General features: G+C 46.9%; 1 protein-coding gene across 1 annotated transcript in view; it reads left to right on the plus strand.

The window, feature by feature from the left end:
- Positions 1-24,127, plus strand: part of E4F1 (E4F transcription factor 1) — a 422,222-nt gene that overhangs the window by 41,631 nt on the left and 356,464 nt on the right. Inside the window, exon 3 of the mRNA XM_085629438.1 lies at positions 16,722-16,815. Coding sequence (XP_085485564.1) covers positions 16,722-16,815 — 94 coding nt within the window. The remainder of the gene's footprint in view (positions 1-16,721; positions 16,816-24,127) is intronic.

Genomic DNA, 24,127 nt, shown 5'->3' on the forward strand with positions numbered 1-24,127 from the left:
AGCGTTCCTACGTCTCCAGGGTGTGCAGATCTTCCCATATCTGGACGACTGTCTCCTAAAATCACAATCGGAGGTTCAACTTCGACAGCACACACGTCTTTGCAAGGAGGTGTTTCGCGCCTTAGGGCTCAGCATAAATACCGCGAAGTCTCATCTACAGCCTTCTCATGTCAGGGATTTTCTAGGAGCAACTTTGGAGACAGTGCCAGCCAGGGCACTTCCCTCCCAAGACCGTCTGCAAAGGATTCTCCATCTGGTAGCCCTTATCAGATCAAAAAGATCAGTTTCTGTACGACTGTTGAAGTCATTTCTGGTGATGGCGTCGTCATGCATTGCATTGATCCCTCATTGCAGGTTACGGACACGCCCCATCCAAGAAGAACTGGATGTTCAATGGGGTCAGGTTACGGGTTCTTTCAACGATCTCGTAACCGTCACAGATCGGATGAAATCGGCACTGAAATGGTGGACACAACCGTTAAATCTAATGAAAGGCATTTCATTTCTGTCAATCATACCAGACATGACAATAACAACGGACGCCTCTCTAGAAGGATGGGGTGCTCATTTGGAGGATCTATCAATCAAGGGAAAATGGTCAATATGCCAAAAAGCCTGGCCCATCAACAGGTTAGAGCTCATGGCTATATTTCTGGCTCTCAAATCCTTTCTTCCTTTAATCCAAGGACAATCAGTCCTCATACAGACAGACAACACAACCTGCATGTACTACGTCAACAAGCAGGGCGGAACAAAATCCCCGAAACGGTCTCGTCTAGCCCAGTCGATCTGGGATTGGTCTCTCAACCATCACATCATGATTGCAGCAGTTCATCTACCAGGGGTATCCAATATCCTAGCGGATTCCCTGAGCAGGCCTCCTCGTCGACCCACGAATGGGAGTTACATCAGCCGACGCTGGAGATGATATTTCGACGATGGGGACGTCCACAGCTGGATCTTTGCCACACCAGAGAACCGCAAATGCCGACACTATGCAAGCTGGCATCCCCACCAAGGATCACGGGGCAATGCCCTTTGATGAACTGGTGCAATCTGTTTGCCTACGCTTTTCCTCCAATCCCACTCATACCTCGGGTCCTGTGGAAAATGCGGAGGCAACCTTGCCATCTACTTCTAGTAGCTCCCCGTTGGCCTCGGCAAGCATGGTTCTCAGAGTTACTCCTAATGTCTCAATGCGAACCAATCCTTCTACATCCTCGTACAGATCTTCTGACAATGAGCAAGGGGAAAATTTGTCATCCGAACCCCTCCTCACTGAGCTTATCAGCTTGGAACCTGAGCACTGTGAATTTGCCCATTTAGTCATCCCACAGGACTGTAGAGACATCTTGGCTCAGGCGAGGGCTCCTTCTACGGTAAAGACGTACAAATTAAAGTGGAAAAGATTCTGCCACTGGTGTGCAGCTAATGGAGTTCATCCATTTCACTCCACGCCACAACAATTGCTACCTTTCTTCTTGCATTTAGCTAACTCCGGCTTGTCTCATGCAACCTTGAGGGTTTTTCTGGCGGCAATCTCCCGTTTCCGTCAAGATGGTTCAACATCCCTTTGTTCTTCAAGGATTATCCAACAATTCTTCAAAGGGTTATTTCGTAAATTTCCTCCTGTTAGACGCCCACCTCCATTGTGGCATCTGAACATCGTATTGGCACAACTGATGAGACCACCATTTGAACCTATTCACAAGATCGAGTTGAAGTTTCTAACTTGGAAGGTGGCTCTTCTTCTGGCACTAACGTCTTCACGCCGTGTCAGTGACATTCATGCATTTACCATAAATCCGCCTTTCCTACAGTTCAAACCAGATTCTGTAGTGTTGCGTACAAATCCAACTTTTTTGCCTAAAGTGCCTTCAGACTTTAATATTAACGAACCAGTGATTTTGAAAACCTTCTTTGCTAATCCTCAAACTCCTGCGGAGCAGAGATTACATTCCCTGGATGTGAAACGATGTTTAAAGTTCTACATCAGCAGAACAGCTTCTTTACGAAAAACTGATCAACTCTTCATAGCTTATGGACGCTATCACAAGGGACGTCCAGTGACAAAACCAACTATTGCACGTTGGGTTTCAGCAGCCATCGTCTTCTGCCATCAAAAGGCAAACAAGCCATTGCAGTCACCAGTGAGGGCTCACTCCACTAGAGCGATGTCTTCTTCAACCGCATTATTTGCTGGAGTGCCTTTACATCAGATCTGCAGAGCAGCTACGTGGTCAAGTAGACATACGTTTACAAGACATTACTGCTTGGCAACTTTGAACGAGGAGGATGCTGCAGTTGGGCAGGCAGTGCTTCGCAATCCTTTTTAAATAAGGTGAGCCTCTTCCTTCCCTCCTCCATATTGTTTCTATTTACTGTTGAGATAATGGTTCATTTACACTTATATAGATATTCAGTAATATCATATATATAAGGATATTGATTGGCATTACAACTGTTTAGTGCTGTTATAACATGGAAACAATAATAATTGTTACTGCTGGCTATTCTACATTCAAGCATGTGAATCTATGAAAGACACCCCAATACTGGAGAAGAACAATTGTTACTTACCTGTAAACAGGTGGTTCTCCAGTATTGGTGTCTTTCATAGATTCACATGCGACCCTCCCTCCTCCCTTCAGAGGCTCTCTTCTCCTCATACACTCTAAAGTCACTTTGGTGCTACGAAAATCTGAGGTGAGGAGCTCTGAGGAGAAGGTTCTAGAGAGGAGCTGGCACCTGATTGGCCGTAGTTCGGACTAACATAATGACAGAGATAGACTGCGAATGTCTTTTTTCTCTTTCCATGTATCTCTATGGAAATTTCATATAGGGACATTCTTGAGGTTATTACATGATTATATCTGTTTTTATGTGATTACGTATGTATATATATATATATATATATATAATGACTGTATATATTGCTATATTATTTACCGTGGGACTCCCACTCCGACGACGGGGAATATTCAAGCATGTGAATCTATGAAAGACACCCATACTGGAGAACCACCTGTTTACAGGTAAGTAACAATTGTTCGTCTTTGTGCTTTCAGCTACACTCCACATCATTTTCTGATGCGCTAGGTTTGACTCACCCGAAATCCACAGGCTGGCGTGCTCAATCCTCACCGGGGTGTCCAGTACGATTGCTCTCTTGTAAGATCCCAAAGGCGAAACCTATTGGCTTTGCCAATGCTTGTTTAAGTATGCTCAGTAACGCAGGCTGCCCCGGCATCAAGTGGTTGAACAGAAATATTTGATGGCCTGTATTTTGAGCTACTTGGTCACAGTAAAAAAAAAAAACACCAAATAAGATTGTAAATGATGAAAACGCAGACAAGCATACAAGATTTAATTCTTTAAAAATCGGACCAAATATCCTCAAGCAGGTGAACAGCTCAGTGTTACCTTGATGTAAACATTGGAAGTATCAGTTAAAGACATGCTTATAAAGTGCAAATAATACTTTGTAAATTGATTCCCGAGAAGATACAACCATGCTTAATCACAACTAAAAAAACAAACAAAAAACAGTTTTTTACTGATTTTCTGAATGATATATCACCTGTAGGTAGAAGATGATACCGTTTTTTATCACCCCCTAAATTCTAACTTATAACTAGGTACCACCAACACCATCTGACCAGGAGAGTCATAGCACTTGGCAGAGGTGTATCTATTTAGTATCCTTATGTAGTGTGCCTTCACCTGAAACAAGAAGCATTAGAGAACGCGTTTTGGAGCTACTGGTTTGAGACTACAGCAAGGGTTAAACAGTGGAGTAAATAGTACATCTTGAAGACATGATATTTCTCAAAAGGGTCTTGCTGCAAGTTAATGTTGAAAGAGAAGTTTTGAGTCTTCCCGGGGGCGGCAAGTGAATTTGTGTCCTTAATTCTTTGTCCGAACCGGAGGCGAGGATTATGCTAATTCTTCCTTCGCTTTAATATAACCAATTTTCACAGCAGCTTTAATCAAACAATATGACACAACTACATTTCCCAAAAGTCCAGGGAAAGAAAAAACAGTCTCTAAATAGTCCTTCCACAGTGTCCATGGCTCATCCAATAAATCTCTGCAGTCTCTCTTGCACTTCCTCTTTCTTCACTGCTCGGCAGCTAGAGTTAAGTGCTTTTCTTTCTCCTTGCCGATTGCTTGTTGGTGCGGTTGCTTGGGGTCTCTGTGGTTGGGGCGGACGCCTTGATGCCTTAATGCGCTTTTTTCTTCCACAGATTCCCCTTGGCCGTGGGAACGCTCTGCGCTCCTTACGCGGCTCACTCCCTCTAACATGAAATTGCGACCGCAGTGCGGCTCGCCGCCCCTAGAGGGCGTTGTGGGGGCGCCGCGACTTGTCAGCCGCGGAGCTCGTTCAGTTATAGAGTACTGTCTCGCGCTCCGTTCGGCTGGTACTGTCCGTGCCGATTTTGCTGCATGAATCGCCCAGTGCTCCTGGGTCTGTATTCTTTCCCTACAACTTGTACAAAACGCCCCTTTTTCGGGTCGGTAGTGGTGCGGTGCACCGGAAGTTCTCTTCACGCCCTGTACAGTGGGGTAGGCATTGGTTTGGCCTAGGGCCTTGTTAGTGGATGCCTGGCAGGCAGCTTGAGCCCTGTATTAGTTGTGGGTGTTGGCGTCCATCGGGTGGTTCACACAATAAATTTGTGCCTCTGGCCCTACGTATTTCCTGAGAGACCCTCAGCCCTAATCTTCACGCTCTGCGTGTTTGCTCCTCCAGGGTTTTCACCTCAGCAAAGTGCGGCCTGTTAACATGGCGCAGGAATACTATGAGGAGGAGGATTCTTTGTCCTACCTACAGTGGGACGACTATTTTTACGCTGTGGTAGATGATTCTATCTATAGGGCGGTCAACGAGATGATGACCCCTATGGAACAGCGCCTAGTCGTGCACAACTGTTAAATTTTGCCAAGAGTAGGTCAGCCTCTGGTTGGTCCTACAGCGCTGGTTGGAGAGTCCGTGGGGACCAGAATGACAACGAAGGACCCCACCCCCAAAAGTGAGGTTGGGGTGGATAAGGACGCATTCGCGCGCCTTAAGCAGGCCTTTTTAGACCACACTGCGCCTATTGAACTTCCCCAAGAGCCAACGCCATCGGGCCCTGACCCGCGACCGGCTTCCCCCCAGACGCAGGCAGGAGACTCCCCCGAAGGGTCAGGCGATGAGGCTGTTTTCCTCAAGGTCGTGGCGTCCGTCTGGCTCTACGGAACCGCCAAAGGCGGGTATTTCGGATATGTTAGATCCGGATTATATCGTCCACCCCCGCTCGGCAGAGTGGGTCCCTGGCGAAAAGGCGGCCCAGTATGTAGCATCTAGACTTAGGAAGCCCTTGGAAAACGAGGCCCGGAGTAGATTGCGGGCTGAGTGCCCTCGCCCTACGTTGGAGGGAAAAGTAGTCCTGGCCCCAGATATTGAAAGTAAAATGGCTACTTTCCTGGCTAAGTTTATAAAGGACCCTAAGAAAGGGATTGACCGCTCCTGGCGTGCTTGTCAGGACAAGCTCTTGGACGCCATTGGTCCAATGACGAAAATCCTGGACATGGCGGATGAGGCCCTTAGCTCGGGCTTCTTGATTGACCCGCAGGTCCTGTCTGTGTGGGCGCAATGTGCGATCTGCTTTATGGGCAACGCAAACTGCGCCCTCTCGACGGAGCGGCGTAGGTCGCTGTTGATCCTAAGTTAGGCGACTTGGCTTGCTCTGAGGCTGGAGCGGTCGCGTAAGGGGGGTTGTTTGGCGAGCCCTTCGTCAAGGAACTGGGCAAGTTTGTCGCCACATTTACTTCCCTGGATAAAGCGCAGGCGAACATGAAAAGAGTTTTCCATCCTCTGGTTTTCCGCGGGTCCGGTCGGAGCAGGGGATGTCCGTCCGCTTTCAAACCCAAAACCCCCAGGGTAGAGGGCAAGGCTCCGGATGTGGACAGTACCAAACGGACCAGCGTTTCAACAACTTTTACCCGACCAGAGGACAACACTTCCGGGGCCGCGGCGGATACAAAGGCGGCAGTAACGGAAACCCCAATGGTGAGTGTTTTGCTTGCTGCGCTGTTGCAAGTTGGCGGCAGGCTGGCGCAGTTCTTCCCCTCTTGGGAGGCGCTTACAAGGGACGCTTGGGTTCTACAGACTGTGCGGGGTTCCAGATAGTTTTACGGTTCCCCCCGCCAAGCCGTCAGGCCTCGACCCATAGTTTTCTCCTCGCCCGACGTGGTCATGGTAGACTAGGAAGTGGGCGATGTACTCCGCAAGGGAGCGTTCTTACATACGGACTTTCACCCTGGGGGTTTCCTCAGCAACATCTTCTTGGTGGACAAGTCCGACGGGGGGCGGAGACCGGTGATCAATCTCCGGGAGTTCAACGAGTGTCTGGTGTTAGACACTTCAAAATGGAGGGCATTCATCTGCTCAGACTTCCTCCGGCCCCTCAATTGGATGGTGCGTCTGGACTTAAAGGACGCGTACCTAGCGGTCCCCATATTCCCACCGCACAGGCGATTCCTCCAGTTTCTTTGGCGCGGTCTGGCATACGAATTTGTGTGTCTGCCGTTCGGCCTGTCGTCGGCCCCATGGTGCTTCACCATGGTTCTCAAACAGGCGGTAGAATACTTGAGAGCACACTGAGTCCGCTTGATCGTCTACTTAGACGATATTGTCATTTTGGCTCAATGTCCCGTACAGTTGTGCGCCCATCTGCAAATGGCAGTGTCTTTGCTTCAGGGCTTGGGGTTCGTGATCAACGAACAGAAGTCGCTCCTGATCCCGACGCAGAAGGCGGTTTTCCTAGGTTTCGTTCTAGACTCCGTCTCGGCGTCGCTCAGCCTGCCCTCCAGCAAAGTGGCGAATATCCGTCACGAGATCCGCCACACTCTAGCCAAGCAGAGGACCTCGCTGCGGCAGATTGCACGTCTGGTGGGTCTGTTTTCGGCTTCCATCCAGGCAATATTCCTGGGCCCATTACACTACCGGGCCCTTCAGCTTTTGAAGGCGCATCATTTGCGAAGAGGTCTGACGTATTCACAGGTGGTTCCCCAGACTGGGGACGTGAGAGACGATTTGGAGTGGTGGCTAGCGCACATGGAGGCCTGGAATGGGAGAGCTATCTTTGGTTCCGCTCCCGACTTGGTGTTAGTCGGATGGCAGCCGGTCAGGCTGGGGAGCGCGGTGTGGGGATTTCTCCACCGGCGGAAGTTGGTCTCCTCTAGAGCAACGACTTCACATCAAGTGCTTGGAGCTGCTGGCGGGCTCTTTCGCAGTCCGTTGCTGGACCAAGGACCGGGTCCAAGCCTCAGTGCTCCTGAAAATGGACAATGCGTCGGCGGTCCGGTATATCTATCACCTGGGCGGCACCCGGTCCAAAGCCTTGGCGAATATGGCCAAAGAGTTCTGGGAGTTTTGCTTCACCAATCTGATCTCGGTGATGGCGGAATACCTCCCAGGTCGGGACAACTTAGTAGCGGACTGGCACTCCCGATACTTGCGGGACACCAGGGTGTGGAAGCTGGATCCGGAGATTTTTCTCCATCTGCAGGAGCGGTGGGGACCTTTCGCTATCGACCTCTTTGCGTGACGCCTCGATCGTCGACTCCCACGGTTCTTCAGTTGGAGACCGGACCCGCTGGCGGTGGCGACGGATGCGTTCATACAAGATTGGAGTCAGGAGAACGGATATGCGTTTCCCCCGTTCTCCATGATCACTCGGTCGGCAGCCCTGGTTCGCAGACAAAGGGCCTCTGTGGTTCTGGTGACGCCGCTCCGGAGGTCGCAAGTTTGGTTTCCGGTTCTACTGGAACTTTCTTGGAATTCTCCAATCCAACTCCTCCATACTCCCCTCCTCCTGACGAGTCCGGAGGGTGTCCCTCACCGGTTGGTGGAGGACGGATCCCTTCAGCTTATGGCCTGACTGATTACAGGCAGCGATGGAGACTGCCGGGCCTTTCGGAGCACGCGGAGTTCCTACTCTCCAGAGCCTGGGTAGATAGCACGTCCAAAAGGTACAAGTCAGCTTGGATTAGTTGGGTATGTTGGTGTTTGCGACGGGAAGTGGATTCCGTGGTCGCAGATTTGACTCACGTTCTTAATTATCTGGCTGGCCTAGCTAAAAAAGGATTGGCTTAAAGGTCCGTGAACATGGTTCGATCAGCTATTTCAGCAGGGCACGCTCCAGTGGATGGAGCGGCCCTGGGGGAACATCCCTTTGTTTGCAAGCTTCTCAGGGGCATTCATTTGTCGTTGCCTCCTGAACCCCGCTATTCAGCCCTTTGGGACGTGAACCAGGTTTTGAACCTTTTTCTGTCCTGGCAGCCCAACCGTTTTCTTTTGAGGAAGGAGTTGTCAGCTAAGCTGGCGATGTTGCTATGTCTGGTGTCCTGCAGAAGGGTTTCTGACGTCCGAGCCCTCGATGTCCCGGCGAGAGTTTTTCCCCCTGATGGGGTTACCTTCACGGTGAGTAGACGTACTAAGTCCAATACTCGCACGATTTCTTACCCTGCTTTCGGGGAATCTCCAAAGCTCTGTGTTGTTCAATGCCTTAAAGCCTATGAGGAGGCTATGGAGGAAGTCCGCCCTCCAGGCGAACGACAACTCCTGATAGCCCTTAAAAAATCCGTTCAAGGCAGTTTCCTCTTCCACTGTAGCCCGCTGGGTGCGGTGGGTGATGCAAGAGGCGGGCATCAATACAAGAGCTTTTGGTGCCCATTCTGCACGGGGGGGCTATGGCTTCAAAAGCATTTACCCAAGTCGCTCGGTTAGAAGACCTGATGAGAGCAGCAGATTGGTCATCTGACTCTACCTTTAAAAGGTTCTATTTTAAGCCAGTGCTGAATGTGGCTCAGGTGGTCATCGATAAGCTTTAAAGGAGCATAATCCTCGCCTCCGGTCCTGACATAGAATAGAAATTTGCCTAGCCCACGAGTAGGTAATTTTCAATTCTATTAAGGACACGGAGGTGAGAATTATCCCTCCCCGCAGACTCGCTGGTTGCGGAATCCCCCCCCCCCCCCCCCCCCCCCCCCCCCCTGTATGGTCTTAAGTAATCTTTTCAGTTTGATCTAAGGGTCATATGATGTTGCTGAATTGGCTTATCTTCATGCTTTATTAGGGGTTGTGCCTTGATGTTTGTTCAGTACTGTGATTTACTTGACCTTTTTCATGATGTACTGTTGATTGAATATGCTTTTGCATGATTATTATACCTTGGCTGATCAGTGTTGTTTTTTCAGGGAATGATAATTCGAAACATGATGCGTGAGCAAGGGAGAGTTCCTCCAGCGAAGAAAGAGGAAGTGCAAGAGAGACTGCAGAGATTTATTGGATGAGAGCCATGGACACTGTGGAAGGACTAGTTAGAGATTGTTGTTTTTTCTTTCCCTGGACTTTTGGGAAATGTAGTCGTGTCATATTGTTTGATTAAAGCTACAGTGAAAATTGGTTATATTAAAGCGAAGGAAGAATTAGCATAATCCTCTCCTCCGTGTCCCTAATAGAATTGAAACGTACCTACTCGTGGGCTAGGCAAATTTCTATTTCCTGGTCATTGAGTTCCAGGTCATTGCCCCCCCCCCCCCCCCAACTTTCCCACACAAAAATGTGTGAAAAGGGGGATTTTCTTTTTCAGCTAAATTTGAGGTTTGCAGGGCATTCTGGGTAAGGAAACGTTGGGGGATCCACGCAAACCATACCTCCCTGGAATCCCCCGGGTGTCTAGTTTTCAGAAAGGTGTGGGTTTGGTAGGTTTTCCTAGGTGGCCGCCGAGCACCGGGCCAAAACCCAGGTGACCCCCCCCCTTGCAAAACCAGGTAGTTTTGAGGTAGGCAATTTTCATGTCGCCTCTACGTTGCGGGCCCTTGCCTGTCGCGGGTACTTGGGCCTCCCACACGAGTGAGGCACCGTTTTTATCGGGAAACCCGGGGGAACGCTGGGTGGTAGGAAATTTGTGTCAACCCGGTGATGCCACAACTTTCCCACACAAAAATGTGTGAAAAAGGTGCTAAATTTGAGGTTTGCAGGGTATTCTGGGTAAGGAAACGTTGGGGGATCCACGCAAGCCATACCTCCCTGGAATCCCCTGGGTGTTTAGTTTTCAGAAATGTGTGGGTGTGCTAGGTTTCCCTAGGTGCCGGCAGAGCTATGGTTCAAAAACTACAGCTAGGCACTTTGCCAAAAAAGGGTCATTTTTCGCTGTGAAATTGAGGTGTGTCCACGTTACGTTTTGCGCCGTTTCCTGTCGCGGGCACTAGGCCGACCCACACAAGTGAGGTACCATTTTTATCGGAAGACTTTGGGGAACACGGGGTGGGTGGAAATTTGTGGATCCACGCAGATTCCAGAACTTTCCACCACAGAAATGTGGGAAAAATTTGTTTTTTTTGGCAATTTTTTAGGTTTGCAAGGGATTCTGGGTAGCAGAACCTGGTGGGAGGCAGTCAAGTCACCCCATCCTGGATTCCCTTGGGTGTCTAGTTTTCAAAAATCTATAGGTTTGCTAGGTTTCCCTAGGTGCTGTCAGCTATGGTTCAAAAACTACAGCTAGGCACTTTGCTAAAAAAGGGTAATTTTGCATTGTGAAAATGTGGTGTGTTCACGTTGGGTTTTGAGCCATTTCCTGTCGTGGGCACTATGCCTACCCCTACAAGTGAGGTACCATTTTTATCGGGAGACATAGGGTAATTCAGATTTGTAAAGGAACTGTTATTACCTATTGACTTTCGATGCATTTCTGCCTTCCAAATGAAAGACATTGTGTAAAAAAGAAGTCCTTCTAAAAAATGACTGATAATTCTCATGCTAGTATGAGTATTCCCAATTTCGGAAATGTGCAAATATCTACTGTTTCTAAACTCTATATTTTGTTCCCATTTCAGAAATACATAGGTGTCTTTCATACCGATTTTTCCATGTACACATTTTTACAGAATAATTACTATATACCCGGTACATAATAAAACACCATTGCAAGTTGCTGCTCAGTTTTTGGCTCTGGGGTCGTCGGGTTCTTGGTGAACCTACAAGTCCTATTAAATGTCCAGCGGATGTAACGGTATATTGCTTTCAAAGAGCTGTCAAAATTAGAAGAAGTTACAGGTGAAAACGTTGACACAAAAGGTGCTTTTTTTCAACAAATTTTCAATTTATCCTATATTTAACTGTTAGTTTCTATAAAGAAACCTTGATGGATCTACACAAATGACCCCTTGCTGAATTCAGAATTTTGTCTACTTCTCCGAAATGTATAGCTTTCCAGGATCCATTATTGCTTTTGTACCCATTTCTACCATTAACTGGAAGGAGGTCGAAAGCACAAAAAATAGCAAAAATAGGCTATGTCCCAGAAAAATGCCAAAACTGTGTAAAAAATGTTGGGTTTCTGACAAAAGTCTGGTATCCCCTAAAAGCTGGGAAAATGTTGATTTCAGCCCCACAAACCCTTTTTTGATAACACTTGCAGGGAAAAACCCAGATGCTTTGATTTGCAGCCCGTTTTTCCCATTTCCCCCCCCCAAAAAACTAAATTTTGCTGTATTTTGGCTCATTTCTGTGATCCCTCCAGGGGAATTCACAAACCCGGAGTACCCCCAGAATCCCCATGATGTTGGTAGAAAAGGACGCAAATTTGGCGTGGATACCTTATGTGGTCAAAAAGTTACAGGGGCCTCAGCGCGCACTACCCCAAATAGCCAAAAAAGGGCGTGGCACAGGAGGGGGAAAAGGCCTGGCAGCGAAGGGGTTAAAGAAGGTCGGATCAAGTCTGTGGCACTTGGCTTGTCACTTTGGCAAAGGTGTCGTTACCAGTCAAATTGTTGAAGTAGGAGGTGAACCAGCCCAGTACGGTCCATCAAAAACCAATGAGGTGCTCCAGTGCTCAAAGTAGTTTGTTGTTGGCTATGCGGGCGTCAAGGTATAGGTCTAATATTACAAGCAGAAATGTGTTTCCTTCATCCAATGTTCTTGGCTTTAGGGTTGCTGTTTAAAGGCTAAAACTTGCTTTGAAGCTGTATTGACCCCCAACCAGTAGATGTTTTTCAGAGAGCTCAGTATTAAATTTAGAGCGTTTATTTTATTTTGTGCCATTTCCTAGCCAGGATAGCTTTAACCAGGGCGTGTAGATTTATTTTTGTTTTCTTTTTTTGTTGACTAAAAGGTGTGACTAGACTGATCCTTAGTGAGTTTGGATTAATCCATGGTTTGAGGAGGACTCAATCAGCCCACACCATGTTCGACAAAAATAGAAAAGTTGTCCTTGGTTAGTTTTGCTGGCATGAGATCACAGGAGTATTTAATATATTTGAGTTCTTGGTTAACTCCTCTGTTGTAAGGGGTGTAAAATCATCACAAGTGTTACTGTAGTACTGATGGTGAGCGATTTGAGATGTTCATGTCAAAGGTATTTTTTGTTTGAGGGGGATTGTGTTTTCTGTGGCGTAGTTAAGTTGCTGTTAAGCCACTTGGTGCCCTAATCCCAAATAACAGCATTTAGATTTAACCAATATGCTGGTGATAAACAACTCTACTTGAAATTCTTCTCTGCTTTAGATATCCAGTACCTCGGACACTGCCTGAACATCATTCAGTCCTGATTGTTCAGCAATTGCCTCAAACTCAGCCCAACAAAGACAAAATTCCTGTTCTTTACTAAGAAAAAGAAGCAAGAAACATTACAAACCATCTCTGACAGAAACCTTAACGACTTCAAACCCTAACGTTCAATGAATGGCAAGTCGCTTGGATTCACACTGGATTCCAACCTGGTCCTCAAGCATCATAGTGCTTGTTACCAGCCCCCACTTACTTGCAGGCCTGCTCACCAGTTCTGATGGTTTTGGCACACTCGCAACCAAGACACCATCAGACTCCAGACTAAGTGAAAAAATAAAATAAGCAACTGTGCTTTGCCAAATGTGCACCCAGGATATGGAACAAAATACTCTAGTCTATCGACACCATGCCAATGTTGCTCCAATTTAGGAAAGAGTAGCAGACTCGCCTCTTTAAGGAACACTATACCCCAATGCATTTACTGTCCGTCCATTAATCAGCTACCCCTCCTATCACTCATTGACTTTCTTCTTGTCCTTGATCCAGTACAAAACTTCTGCTGCATTTTGGCTAGGTTCGCACAATAGAAATGGCACACCTAACATACATACTCACTCACTCCCGGTAATTTCTCTCATTTATTATTTTCCATTGCAGATAACGTTGGTCCCAGACCGTATATGCTTTTGTAAACTAAGCAAGGAGTATTTGATTTTATAAGACTTTATACTGGAAGCTGGTGCAGTGTTTGTTGGGACGAAAGTCCTTTGCGTGACTTAAAAAAAAAAATGTGCCGGTCTGCTCGGTTTCTTTGGCGGCATAGCTGTTTCTTTGCTCCAGTAAAACCGTACAAAATATTTTTATTGGTTTTCTAAGAACATTAAATTGCACAGTAAATGCCTATATGGCCCATATAGACCATACATCCGGCACTCTTGTAAAGTGGCCATCCATGATGCTTCTTTTGAGTGGAAAGACTTGGTTCAAGGTCCATCTGTGATCAACATAATTTTCTCCATCCACTCCCAACCCCAACAACAATGGGGGACTGGGAGAGAGAATGGTGGCGGCTATTTGTGATTGAAGTCATGTTACTGTAATTCGTGTATTTTATATCATTAGGGTAGCGCTGGGGTATGTCAGTATCTCTATGGTGGTTCTATCTCATTCAACTCCTTTACAAGGGGAGTAGGGAGGGCGAGATAAACCACTACAGTGCTCGGAGACCGTGTGTTCAAATCATTTATTCTCCAATTTGGAGAGCTAAACAATCAGAGTTTATTTCCCTGTGAATCTCTATGGAGGGGGGTGAGCATCATGTTGTGGGGTTATCTGTTCCGTGGCAGGAGTGTGCCATAATATGTTGAACCATAGACAGCTGGAGGGTGAGGGCATCTTTTTCTAATATAATGCAATTCACTTTTTGTCCGGTCTCGACATGTCTTATCAGGGCCCAAACAACTGATGTCATTCCTTCTATATCATTGGGTTGAAGATCAAGCAGCGTTATTTCTACATCAGCTAGGATCGAGTAACAACCCTCTCTTTTTATCCCCCAATATTTTTTTCCAGAGACTGAAATATGCGTTCAGGCATGTAGCGGTCGAGTATCACTGGTAACTTTGCTTGTAAGCAGATTCTGTTTGTGGCACAGTATAATGGACTTTCAGTATCTCTCGCCAGAGCCCTCCCATTTTTTTGTCAATGACAACTGTCCCAGGGTCCAAGTCCCATCTGTGTTGAAAAGAGAATTTTCCTGCTATAATTTACATTTTTGGATCGCCAATCTGTCCCAGAGATACGGCCTTTAGAGCCTGAGAAGATACAAGGAAGCATTCCAGAGTGTAAGGCGGTGGGAAGCACCTGTTGAATTGTGGCTGATGGGGCGAGTGTATCTGCCAGTGTCTCAACTGAAGGTTTTGGAGCCTACTTGTTTCTGAGATACAATTCAGTGTGAAGAAATGTGTGTTCGGGTCTTGTTTACGTTCCAGCCAGAGCAAGTCTCACAGTAGGTGACCTGCTACCACCTGGTCCATATGTTACCATTTGATTCCGCTTTCTCTCACAACTCATTCTGATACAAACCGCAAATTAGATGCCTAATATTAGCTAACTAAGTTTGGCAATGCTAATCCACCCCTCTCTCTAGGGGCCATCAGGAGCCTGGCTGGAATGCATGGTTTGTTTCTCCCTTCACACCCTCCTCAGCCCACCCAATATAATTTATTCCAGTTTTGTTGGTGAGAAATGTGTGTCTTTGTGAGGAATGGCTGTTGGGAGGAATTGAAAAAGATCTAGAATGCTGGCGATACTTGGCAACAGTGATCCATTATGGCCATAAAGTGTAAAGTGGGCGGCAGCGCATAAGGTCTTCCAGAAGGTCTTTGTACAGTGTGTGCCAGTTGGCACTGGTCCACCTCTCCAAGTGGTTAGAAATATTAAGGCCCAGGTATCGAATTGAACTGTTTGACCAATGAAAGGGGTCTGTTTCTTACTTAATGTTATGGATTCTGAAGCATGGACAAAGATATTTAATATTTGTGATGTTTATTTTCTGATCCTGAAATAGATTCATACTCGTCGAGTAACTCAACCACTGCGGGGAGGGGGGTGAATGGTTGGGACAAGGAGAGGAGAGTAGCAAATCATCAGCAAAGAGGCACGCCTTGTGTGACTGTTCACTGAAGGAGCTGCCTCTAACCTCTTTCGAGGCTCTGATCTGGATGACAAGCAGTTTGACCACAAGGGCGGGTATTGTGGGTATCCCGGTCTAGTTCCCCTGAGGAGTGTAAAATGGAGAAGCGATGGCTATTAACTCTTGACAAGGCTGTGGGGGCTTTATATCCTCGAGGATCCAGTATTTTTTTTATTTGCAGACCCATGCGTAGTTGGTCTAAGACCGCCTTAAGAAATCTCTAACTAATCCAGTAGAATGCTTTCTCGCCATTTAGTGATCTATTTCTATGGATCTGATTAACCAGCAAATTGTCACCTTGAAGGTGTCCAATGTATGTAGGGACAGATTTTAGCTCAAAGTATTCCTCAATTGCTATTTTTAATGTTGACATGTACTCCTCCTTCTGCCCAATGTCGTCTGCTGCTATTCCTACTTATCGAGCCCAGCCTAAAGCTCTCCCTCACCCTCTCCCTGTTGTTACCCCCCACCCTCTCGTTTATTGGTCTGTGAACCCCTCTGTCAATTTTTTTGTACTTTTTTTTTTTTTTTTTTTTTTACACCAATTCAGGTGACGTCCAACATCTTGGATCAGTAATTAAAAAAAAATAGGTGCCTACATCCAGAGAAACTGCAGTATTATTGAACTCCTCGGAGCCAGTAACTTCTTTAAAAAGACCACCCAAACGTTGTTTTCTTTAAATTATCTATGCCTCCTGCAACTGTTCCTCCCTCAAAGTCCAAGTTGGTGAGATCTTTGCACAATTACCCATCAAAATTTGGAGGACTCCTGTAGCTATGAGAATCTGTGAATTGACACATTTCCATCTACTCTTGGAATCCAACAGCATAATCAGTCCTGCATTACATTTTACCTGAGTCACTTGTCCGATTCCCTATCTTTACAGGTTCTGTTGGTTTCACCAATTTAAACATTTGGTATTTTAATAATTACAAAAGAAAAAATAATTGCTAGGGTTTGTTTTCAGGGCCACTCGTTATTTCATCTTTCACCCGTGGCAAGTCTAAGCCTTTTTTTCCTGCCGATAAAGGTTGGTTCATGTCTTGTTCGGAATTGATGGTGGACAGGCTCTTGCGCCCTTTCTGAAATGGCCACTTCACCCTTTTAGTTTTGTTTTTCATGCTGCTGTACTTTTGTTAATTGTGCTAAGAAATGCAGACACCTTACTATTGGTTTTCTCTTACTTGGTTGGCGTTAGAATGTTCAAACATTAATGTTTTTTAGTGAAAGGATTATCTGTCAAATGGCTATTTATCTGTGGCGAATGTAATTTTCTGTCTCGGGACCCCAGAGGTATGACAAAAACCCTTGCAGGAAGGGTGTTTTTTTGTTTTAGAAATAAATGTGGAAAATGTTAGTTAGGGCTATATTTTCACAGAACAAAAAATAAATGTGAATTATTATAATAAACTTAATGGCCATGTCAAAAACTTTCTGATTGCGAGGCCATCTTTGTGATTTCTTTGCAGGAAGTACCTTCCGTGGAAGAATCGATAACTGTTGCCCATATTCTCCTTGAAACATCCTCCCTGTCGGAAGTAATCCGCAATGTGGCAGAATTTGGTATGATTTTGTAAATGTAATATTCTTTCTAATTAAAATTCTTCTTTTGCTAATCACTGAGTTGCTTGTGGGTTGGAAGTTGTTTAGCATAGGGATGAGAGAATGGCAAAGAAGTACCATGTTTCCTGGCAGATGAGTCTTCCCTTTTTGATAGTCTGCTAGAATTGCAACTGTTCTGGCAAGTGGAAAGCCATCATAATAAATAATTTGTGCTTTAATAAATGAGGATGCAGTTCAGCTAATTTTCTGTGTGTACCCATATATGTAGTAGTTTTGAATCAAAGGGTTCAATTCAAATAGTTTGCTGCATGGAGTGACATCCCAGCAACACGGTGTAAACATTGTTTTTAGCCAGCTGTTTTTTTTGTGTCTCATTTGTTAATATTATTGTTGGGAAATTATCTGTTCCTTCTGAGAAAAATTTACTTGTGTGTACTGCTTTGCGTTTGTTTAGAAAATAGCGGATAAACAACAGTTATAACAGTATGCATTCAGTTTGTAGCCCTTTTGAGGGTGCTTCAAAATGATTGTTGTTTTCTCTCAAAGCAACATACCTTGAAAGATAAATAACTGTGCCTCAAAGCGATTCTCCACAAATCTCTTCTTCTGCTTCTTCAAGAGGGTAAAAGCAGATCAGAATAGTTATTTTCCAGCCAGGTTCCTCCACAGTGCTGTGCTGTACTTCCATAATTGGACCCAATTATCTCCTGCTGAAAGGTTTGTCCCTCCAGTGAGGGAGGAAACCAGTCCCCCAAAACTCTTCCGTTCCGTCACCCCCTGCAGGGTGAGACCATTCAACTTGGCTTTTGCTGGCTCCTATTTGCAGAGCTCTTTCTTTCCCTACCCACTCCATTTCAGTAGACATTGTGTCTGTAGTTATAGATGGAGAGCTGAGCTGGGGACTTGGAAGGCCCTAAGAATCATTGAAAGAATTGACATAATGAACTTTTTTTATTTTGTAATATTTTCAAGATTTTCGATTTAGTATATTCGAGTATATTGTAGTATTTATTACAGTGAATAACTTCTTTGCAGGCAATCTGGTTCTGCGAACTTGGACATCCTTCCTTCTGAAAGTTGTGATGCAGTTCCGCATCTGTCAAATAATCATCAAGCTGGTGTTCTATGCTCCACCTCACTCCTAAAGGAGGAGGTGAAGAGACTCCATCGCTTACATCCCATATTCTACATAAATTGTACTTAAGAACAATGGTTGAATGATCAGCTTTTTGTGGGAGTCTCTGGAGCAAAATAGGGCAAGGCCGTTCAGAAGAGAACCATCTCGCGCTGAATCGCGCTCTACATTAAAATCTGCTATGCACTGGTCAAAAAGCAGCTTTTGGAAGGACTGCATGCTCAAGCTGCTGCTACTACTACGTCACTAAAGTATACAAAAAGTGATGGATGGAATGCTTGAATTAATCTCAGCCACTTGTAATTACTTGGGGCCACATCCTAGTCCATTGTTGGTTTGCACACATGCCACCTCAGTTTAGATTCAGCTATATGCAAATCAGTTTTAACCCTACGCCAATGGGAACAGTCCAGCCCGAACTGCCAAGCCAGGTCCTTCCTGATCCGGTAGACATGCAACCCAGGACCAGTATTACTTTTTTTGTATACTTTAGCTACTACTACGTTGCCATGCAGAGTCCGTGAACCAGACGTTTGCCAGGCAAATAGGTTGGCATACGTCCATACATATTCACGAAACTCTATTGCCTAGACAGTCCGGTTTGCCTGGAGGGGCATTTTGCCTGCTCAATTCTGTGGGGCATTTTAGGTCTCGCGTGCGTTGCAGCGCAAAGCGCTGCTCCGCCTCTGTGAGATTTTGTAGGAGAGGATTTTCAGAAAAAAGCTTTAAGCCCCCCATCATTTCCATTGGCTGGCGTCACCGTTTATGGTAAACGGTGGCCTGCCATTGGAAATGAGCTTTCTGGGGTGCCTCCTTTTGGCTTTTTGTTCCGGCCCACCCGGACTGGCTCGCCTGCTTCACGGCTGTCGTGAAGACTTTTCTTATCTGCTTGTTTATTTAACACAGAGTTCAGAGGCGCACGGGGTGACGGGGAAGACAGGGGGATCCCAGCAGACTGTTTTTTCCTGCTGAGGCAGCAATTACATTTCCCGTCATACCTAAATGCAGTTGTGCACTGATGACTTATTGGCTTGGATTCCAGATCACAAAAGTACTCCTCGGTCAGCATGTTAAATACTCACAAGTATTAGTTGCAATCAATGGAGCACATGAACCGAGCTTTCAAATTGTAGCGCGTGCATTCCAAATGTACTGAATGTCTCCTTGCATTAATGATGGCTCAGATTGACCCAAATGCGGACTGCACGCACAGCTTAACGCGACAATAGGCTCGGGTTGCAGGCAAGCATTGTTTGGTGACGTGACATGTCTTACCTTTCTGCTCTGTGGCATAAACACGTGATAAAAAAGACATCTTCTACAAATAGTGCAAGCTTACAAAAACCTACATTTCGGTTAGGCACCATTAGACATTTTTGCATGCAAGTGATACGACATGTACAAAACCTGCATTGACCAGGAGGATTTGTATTGTAGTGCTGTGTACACAGTAAAATGCAGTTTTTTTTATGATGCTCTCTTTCTCAAAGTACCAACAAACAGACCATTCGAATGGGTGGCAGAGCCTGTTCTGCCTTAGCCCACTCCTGCCTCAACCCTTAGAACACTCTTCCACTGAAAACTGAGAATTCATTTAAGTAACTCAAAAAATGGCTATTTTCAAGAGATCAACCCAATGTGCATACTTTTAAAATACAATAACACTGCAGTTTCTGCTGTTTGGTGCCATGAGGCCCTGTGGGTGTGGGCATACTTTGCAAAAGCTAGCTGTAGGTGGGACGGGGGCGCGGGTAGCAGAAGGACACACCACACGCGTATAATACAGGGATTTCTGGGATTTTATTCTTTTCTTTGACAGCGATTTTCGGGCTCTTTTATATTGAAGTTCCATAGGGTCAGTACTGTCCTTCTAATAAAACAAAATCAAGGGTCTGTACATCGGGTGGAGAGCATATTACATGGAAGAGGGACTGTAGGAAGGGTTCTTCTTGGCCGCCGACCTCTGGCTCCTCGGGTCTCGGTCCTGTTCTAGGCGTTACTCTCACGTCTTCCCAGGGCACTCAGAGGAAAAGGGAGGGAAAGAAAACAAATAGCAAACAAAACTGGTTTTAGTGTCCAAGCTCTTAGCTTATGTACACTATGTGCCACCACCACCAGACGCTGTGTGGGGAAGGGAAAAAGTGTGCAGTGAGGGAGGGCCAGGTGATTTTTAACAAAATCAAAACACCGTGCCCTACGGTCCCGCACCTCCCCACCACCCCCACCAGAATGCTCCCCCTAACGGTACTCGCCTTGAGCCACGACCCGTGCTCTGGGCCGTGGCGTAGGGACCCGGGGCGTCCTCCCTCTTCTCCGGGCTGCCGGGTTTGTTCGCAGTATCCCGGGAGTATCCAACTTCCATGGGTTCAGCTGCTGGGGCGCAGTGCGGACACTGTCTAGCTATATGCCCCCATTCTGCACAATTGTAACACTGTGGCCCCTGCCTGCTGGGACCAGGGGACGGGTAGGCAGGCCTGGGAAACAGACGGGAAAGTGGCTGCGGTTTGTATTCGGGCTTAGGGGGGCCTTTTGAGATTGGGTGGTACTGGGGTCGCGCTATACGAGCCTTAAAATCGGGTGACCTATGATCGGCACAAGCAATGTCTACCGCCGACGCGGAGGAGAGGTGGGGGTGTTGCTTCACCCATGACCGTGTACTGGGGGGTAGGGCCTCTAAGAACTGTTCCAAATAAACTTTCTCCACTACTTCGTTTACAGACTAGGTATGAGGGGTCAGCCACCTATTGCCTAGGTCTTTGATCCGATAATATAGGGCGCGGGGATTGTCTCCCGCTCCCCATTTCTCCTTTCGAAACCGGTTTCTGTACTATTCTGGGTCACATCCTAACCTCTTGAGGATGGCCTTTTTCACGTCCTCATAAGCTGTGGTACCCGCAGGATTTGCGACTTGGTAGGCAGTGGGGGAACGTACTGGCTCCACCTTTCTTGGGGCCAGGCTGCTGTAGTCGCCACCCGTTCGAAGTTCAGGAAGAAATACTCCTTCTTGGTACTTTTGAAGGACTGTGCTGGGGACATTAGGGCGAACTCGGGTGCCTACAATGGCGTCCGTGAGGTGCAGGATTGCTGTGTCCTGCACCTGCTGGTTAGTCGAAATCAGGTTGGCCTGTTCTCTAAGGGCCCCTTGTAGGGCTTCTCGGTCCATCTGGGCTGTCTGTATCTGCTGCTCCAGAACCAGTTGAAGGTGCCGCTGCCCTTCGGCTAGTTGGCCTACGACATCCTCGACAGGCATGGGTTGTGTCATGGTGCGAGACGCCGGTAGAGGTGGAGAATCCCACTTCTGACACCAAATTGTAGGCAGGATGCGGGTAGCTGAAGGACACACCACACTCGTATAATACAGGGATTGCTGGTATTTTATTATTTTCTTTGACAGCGATTTTCGGGTTCTTTTATATTCGAGTCCCATAGGGTCAGTACTGTCCTTCTAATAAAACTAAATCAAGGGTCTGTACATCGGGTGGAGAGCATATTACATGGAAGAGGGACTGTAGGAAGGGTTCTTCTTGGCCGCCGACCTCGGGGCTCCTCGGGTCTCGGTCCTGTTCTAGGCATTGCTCTCACGTCTTCTCAGGGCACTCAGAGGAAAAGGGAGGGAAAGAAAACAAATAGCAAACAAAATCAAAACGCCGTGCCCTACGGTCCCGCACCTTCCCACCACCCCCACCAGAATGCTCCCCCTAACGGTACTCGCCTTGAGCCACGACCCGTGCTCTGGGCTGTGGCGTAGGGACCCGGGGCGTCCTCCCTCTTCTCCGGGCTGCCGGGTTTGTTCGCAGTATCCGCTGCTTTTGCGGTTTCGCTTGCTCTCTCTCGCTCTCCCGTAACTCCGCCTCCTTCTGCTTGCTTCTCCGTCACCGCCGCTTCATGTCGGTCGTCCTCACTCCGCTCCTTCCACCATCAGACACACCTCCTTCTGGGTCCCACCCTCTTTGTTTGTCCGGGGCGGGTGACATCATGGACACTTCCGATCCTTCCGCAGTGCTGCAAGAATGCTAAATGATCCCGGATATGGTTGAGTGTTCTGCCCTGTTTCTTGTCTGTCGGGTCATCGGACTCCTCACACTAGCCTAGCCTAATCCAACATAGCATAGCATAGCATAACATAACATAACATACCATTACATAACATAACAACAAAACATAGCCTTGCATTGCATACCATTGCATAACATAACTTAACATAACAAAACATAGCCTAACACAAATAAAATACCAAATCATAACATAGCATAACCTAACACAGCCTAGCCTTACACAACATAGCCTAGCCTAACAGAACATAACAAATCATAGCAAAACATAGCATAACACAACAAAACATAGCATAGCGAAGCACAACAAAACATAGCATAAAAAACCACAAAACATAACATAGCATAGCACAACAAAGCATAGCATAGTATGACAAAACATAGCACTGCATAACACAACAAAACATAGAATAGCATAACAAAACTGCATAGCATAACAAAGCATAGCAAAACATAACAGCATAACAAAATAGCATAGCACAACAAAACATAGCAAAACAAAGCATAGCATAAAACACAACACAGCATAGCATAGCAAAACCTAGCATAGCATAACAAAATATGGCATAGCAAAACAAAACATAGCAGAGCATAACCTCTTCAGTGCCCATGACGAGATAGTCTCGTCATGGAGCACGGTTACGCTGTGCCCATGACGAGACTATCTCGTCATGAACCCCACCCACCAATGTAACGCCCGGCACAGGAGGGGGAAAGCGCGTGGCACAGAAGGGGTTAACAAAGCACAGCATAGCATAACAAAATAGCATAACAAAGCATAGCATAGCAAAACATAACAGCATAACAAAACAAAACGTAGCATAGCATAACAAAACATAGCATAGCAAAACATAGCATAGCAAAACATAGCTGTGAGAAAGTGCCATCTTTCTTGCATGGTATGCCCCCACTTTTTGCTAAATTGCTGAATGTACTTCGATTGAGTGTACCCTGGGTTCCTGCCAATCAGGTGCCCAGGGCCTATGTTCCTTCCTTAAACCACACAAACTCCAAATTGGCAAACCCTAGCCACATGTCAGCCCCTAGTAAATGGTACCCTAGGTACCCAGGGCCTTGTGACCAGGGAAGGCCTCTAAGGGCTGCAGCACTCATTGTGCCACCCTCAGAGACCCTGTACCCTTACACACACACACTGCCCTTGCAGGCTGAGTGTCTGGGTGCAGGACAAAACAAAGAGTCGACATGGCACACATCACTGTGTACCATGCCCATCACCTACACTGCCAAGGCATATGTCAGCCACCCCTCTAGCTGGGTGCATTACGCCTATGGTGTGGGCACAGGAGCAGGAGCCCTGTGCCCCTACAGTACCCGGGTCCATTCCTGGGCACTGTAAGTGCAGTGCTGTCTTTTAAGAATACATGGTGCTGAGAGCTTGTCGAACACGAGCTCCACAGCACCATATTGGCAACACTGAAGCCTGGGAAGCTTGGTATCAAACTTCTCAGCACATTGAACCCACACTGATGCCAGTGTAGGATTTAATGTACTAAGCACCCCAGAGGGCATCTTAGAAGATGCCCCCTTACAGCTAACTTGCAATCCACGTCTGCTCTGAGGCTGCCCAGGCTGCCACACAGCAGACACGTTGCTGGACCCCTGGGTGGGAGAGCCCCTGCTCTCCCGGGCCTGCAACAATGCACATCCTGGGTGAGGTGAGAAATCTCCTCCCCCAGGATGAGCAAAGGGAAGCTTCAAAGGCATGCCGCCAGTTGGAGTTTCCCCAGGCCACTGCAACCCCCCACTTTGGCGGGAAGCTTGGCCGGAAACCCCATACAAGGACAGGGGATGTGCCAGCCTGCCCACCCCACCCCTCAGGTGGGGGAGGCGAGGTGAAGCACATCTCCGGGCTCTCGCCATCTTGAAGATGGGAGGCCCTACCCTATCAGGATTAGGCTACTGCCCCCCTCCCACAGGAGAGAGGCAGGATAGGGGGTGTACCCACCCCAGGACAAGGACCCATTGGTCCCTGGTCTTCACCTACCTGTAACGCCCCTAAATCTAGTATTTAGGGGCCCCCTTAACCTTCCTTCCTTAGATTCCAGATAGAACAAGCATTTACAATGCAACGGTCTCGGCATTGGTAAAGTTAGAGCTATTGGCA

This window comes from Triturus cristatus, chromosome 10 (assembly GCF_964204655.1).
Source record: "Triturus cristatus chromosome 10, aTriCri1.1, whole genome shotgun sequence".
Lineage (NCBI taxonomy): Eukaryota > Metazoa > Chordata > Amphibia > Caudata > Salamandridae > Triturus > Triturus cristatus.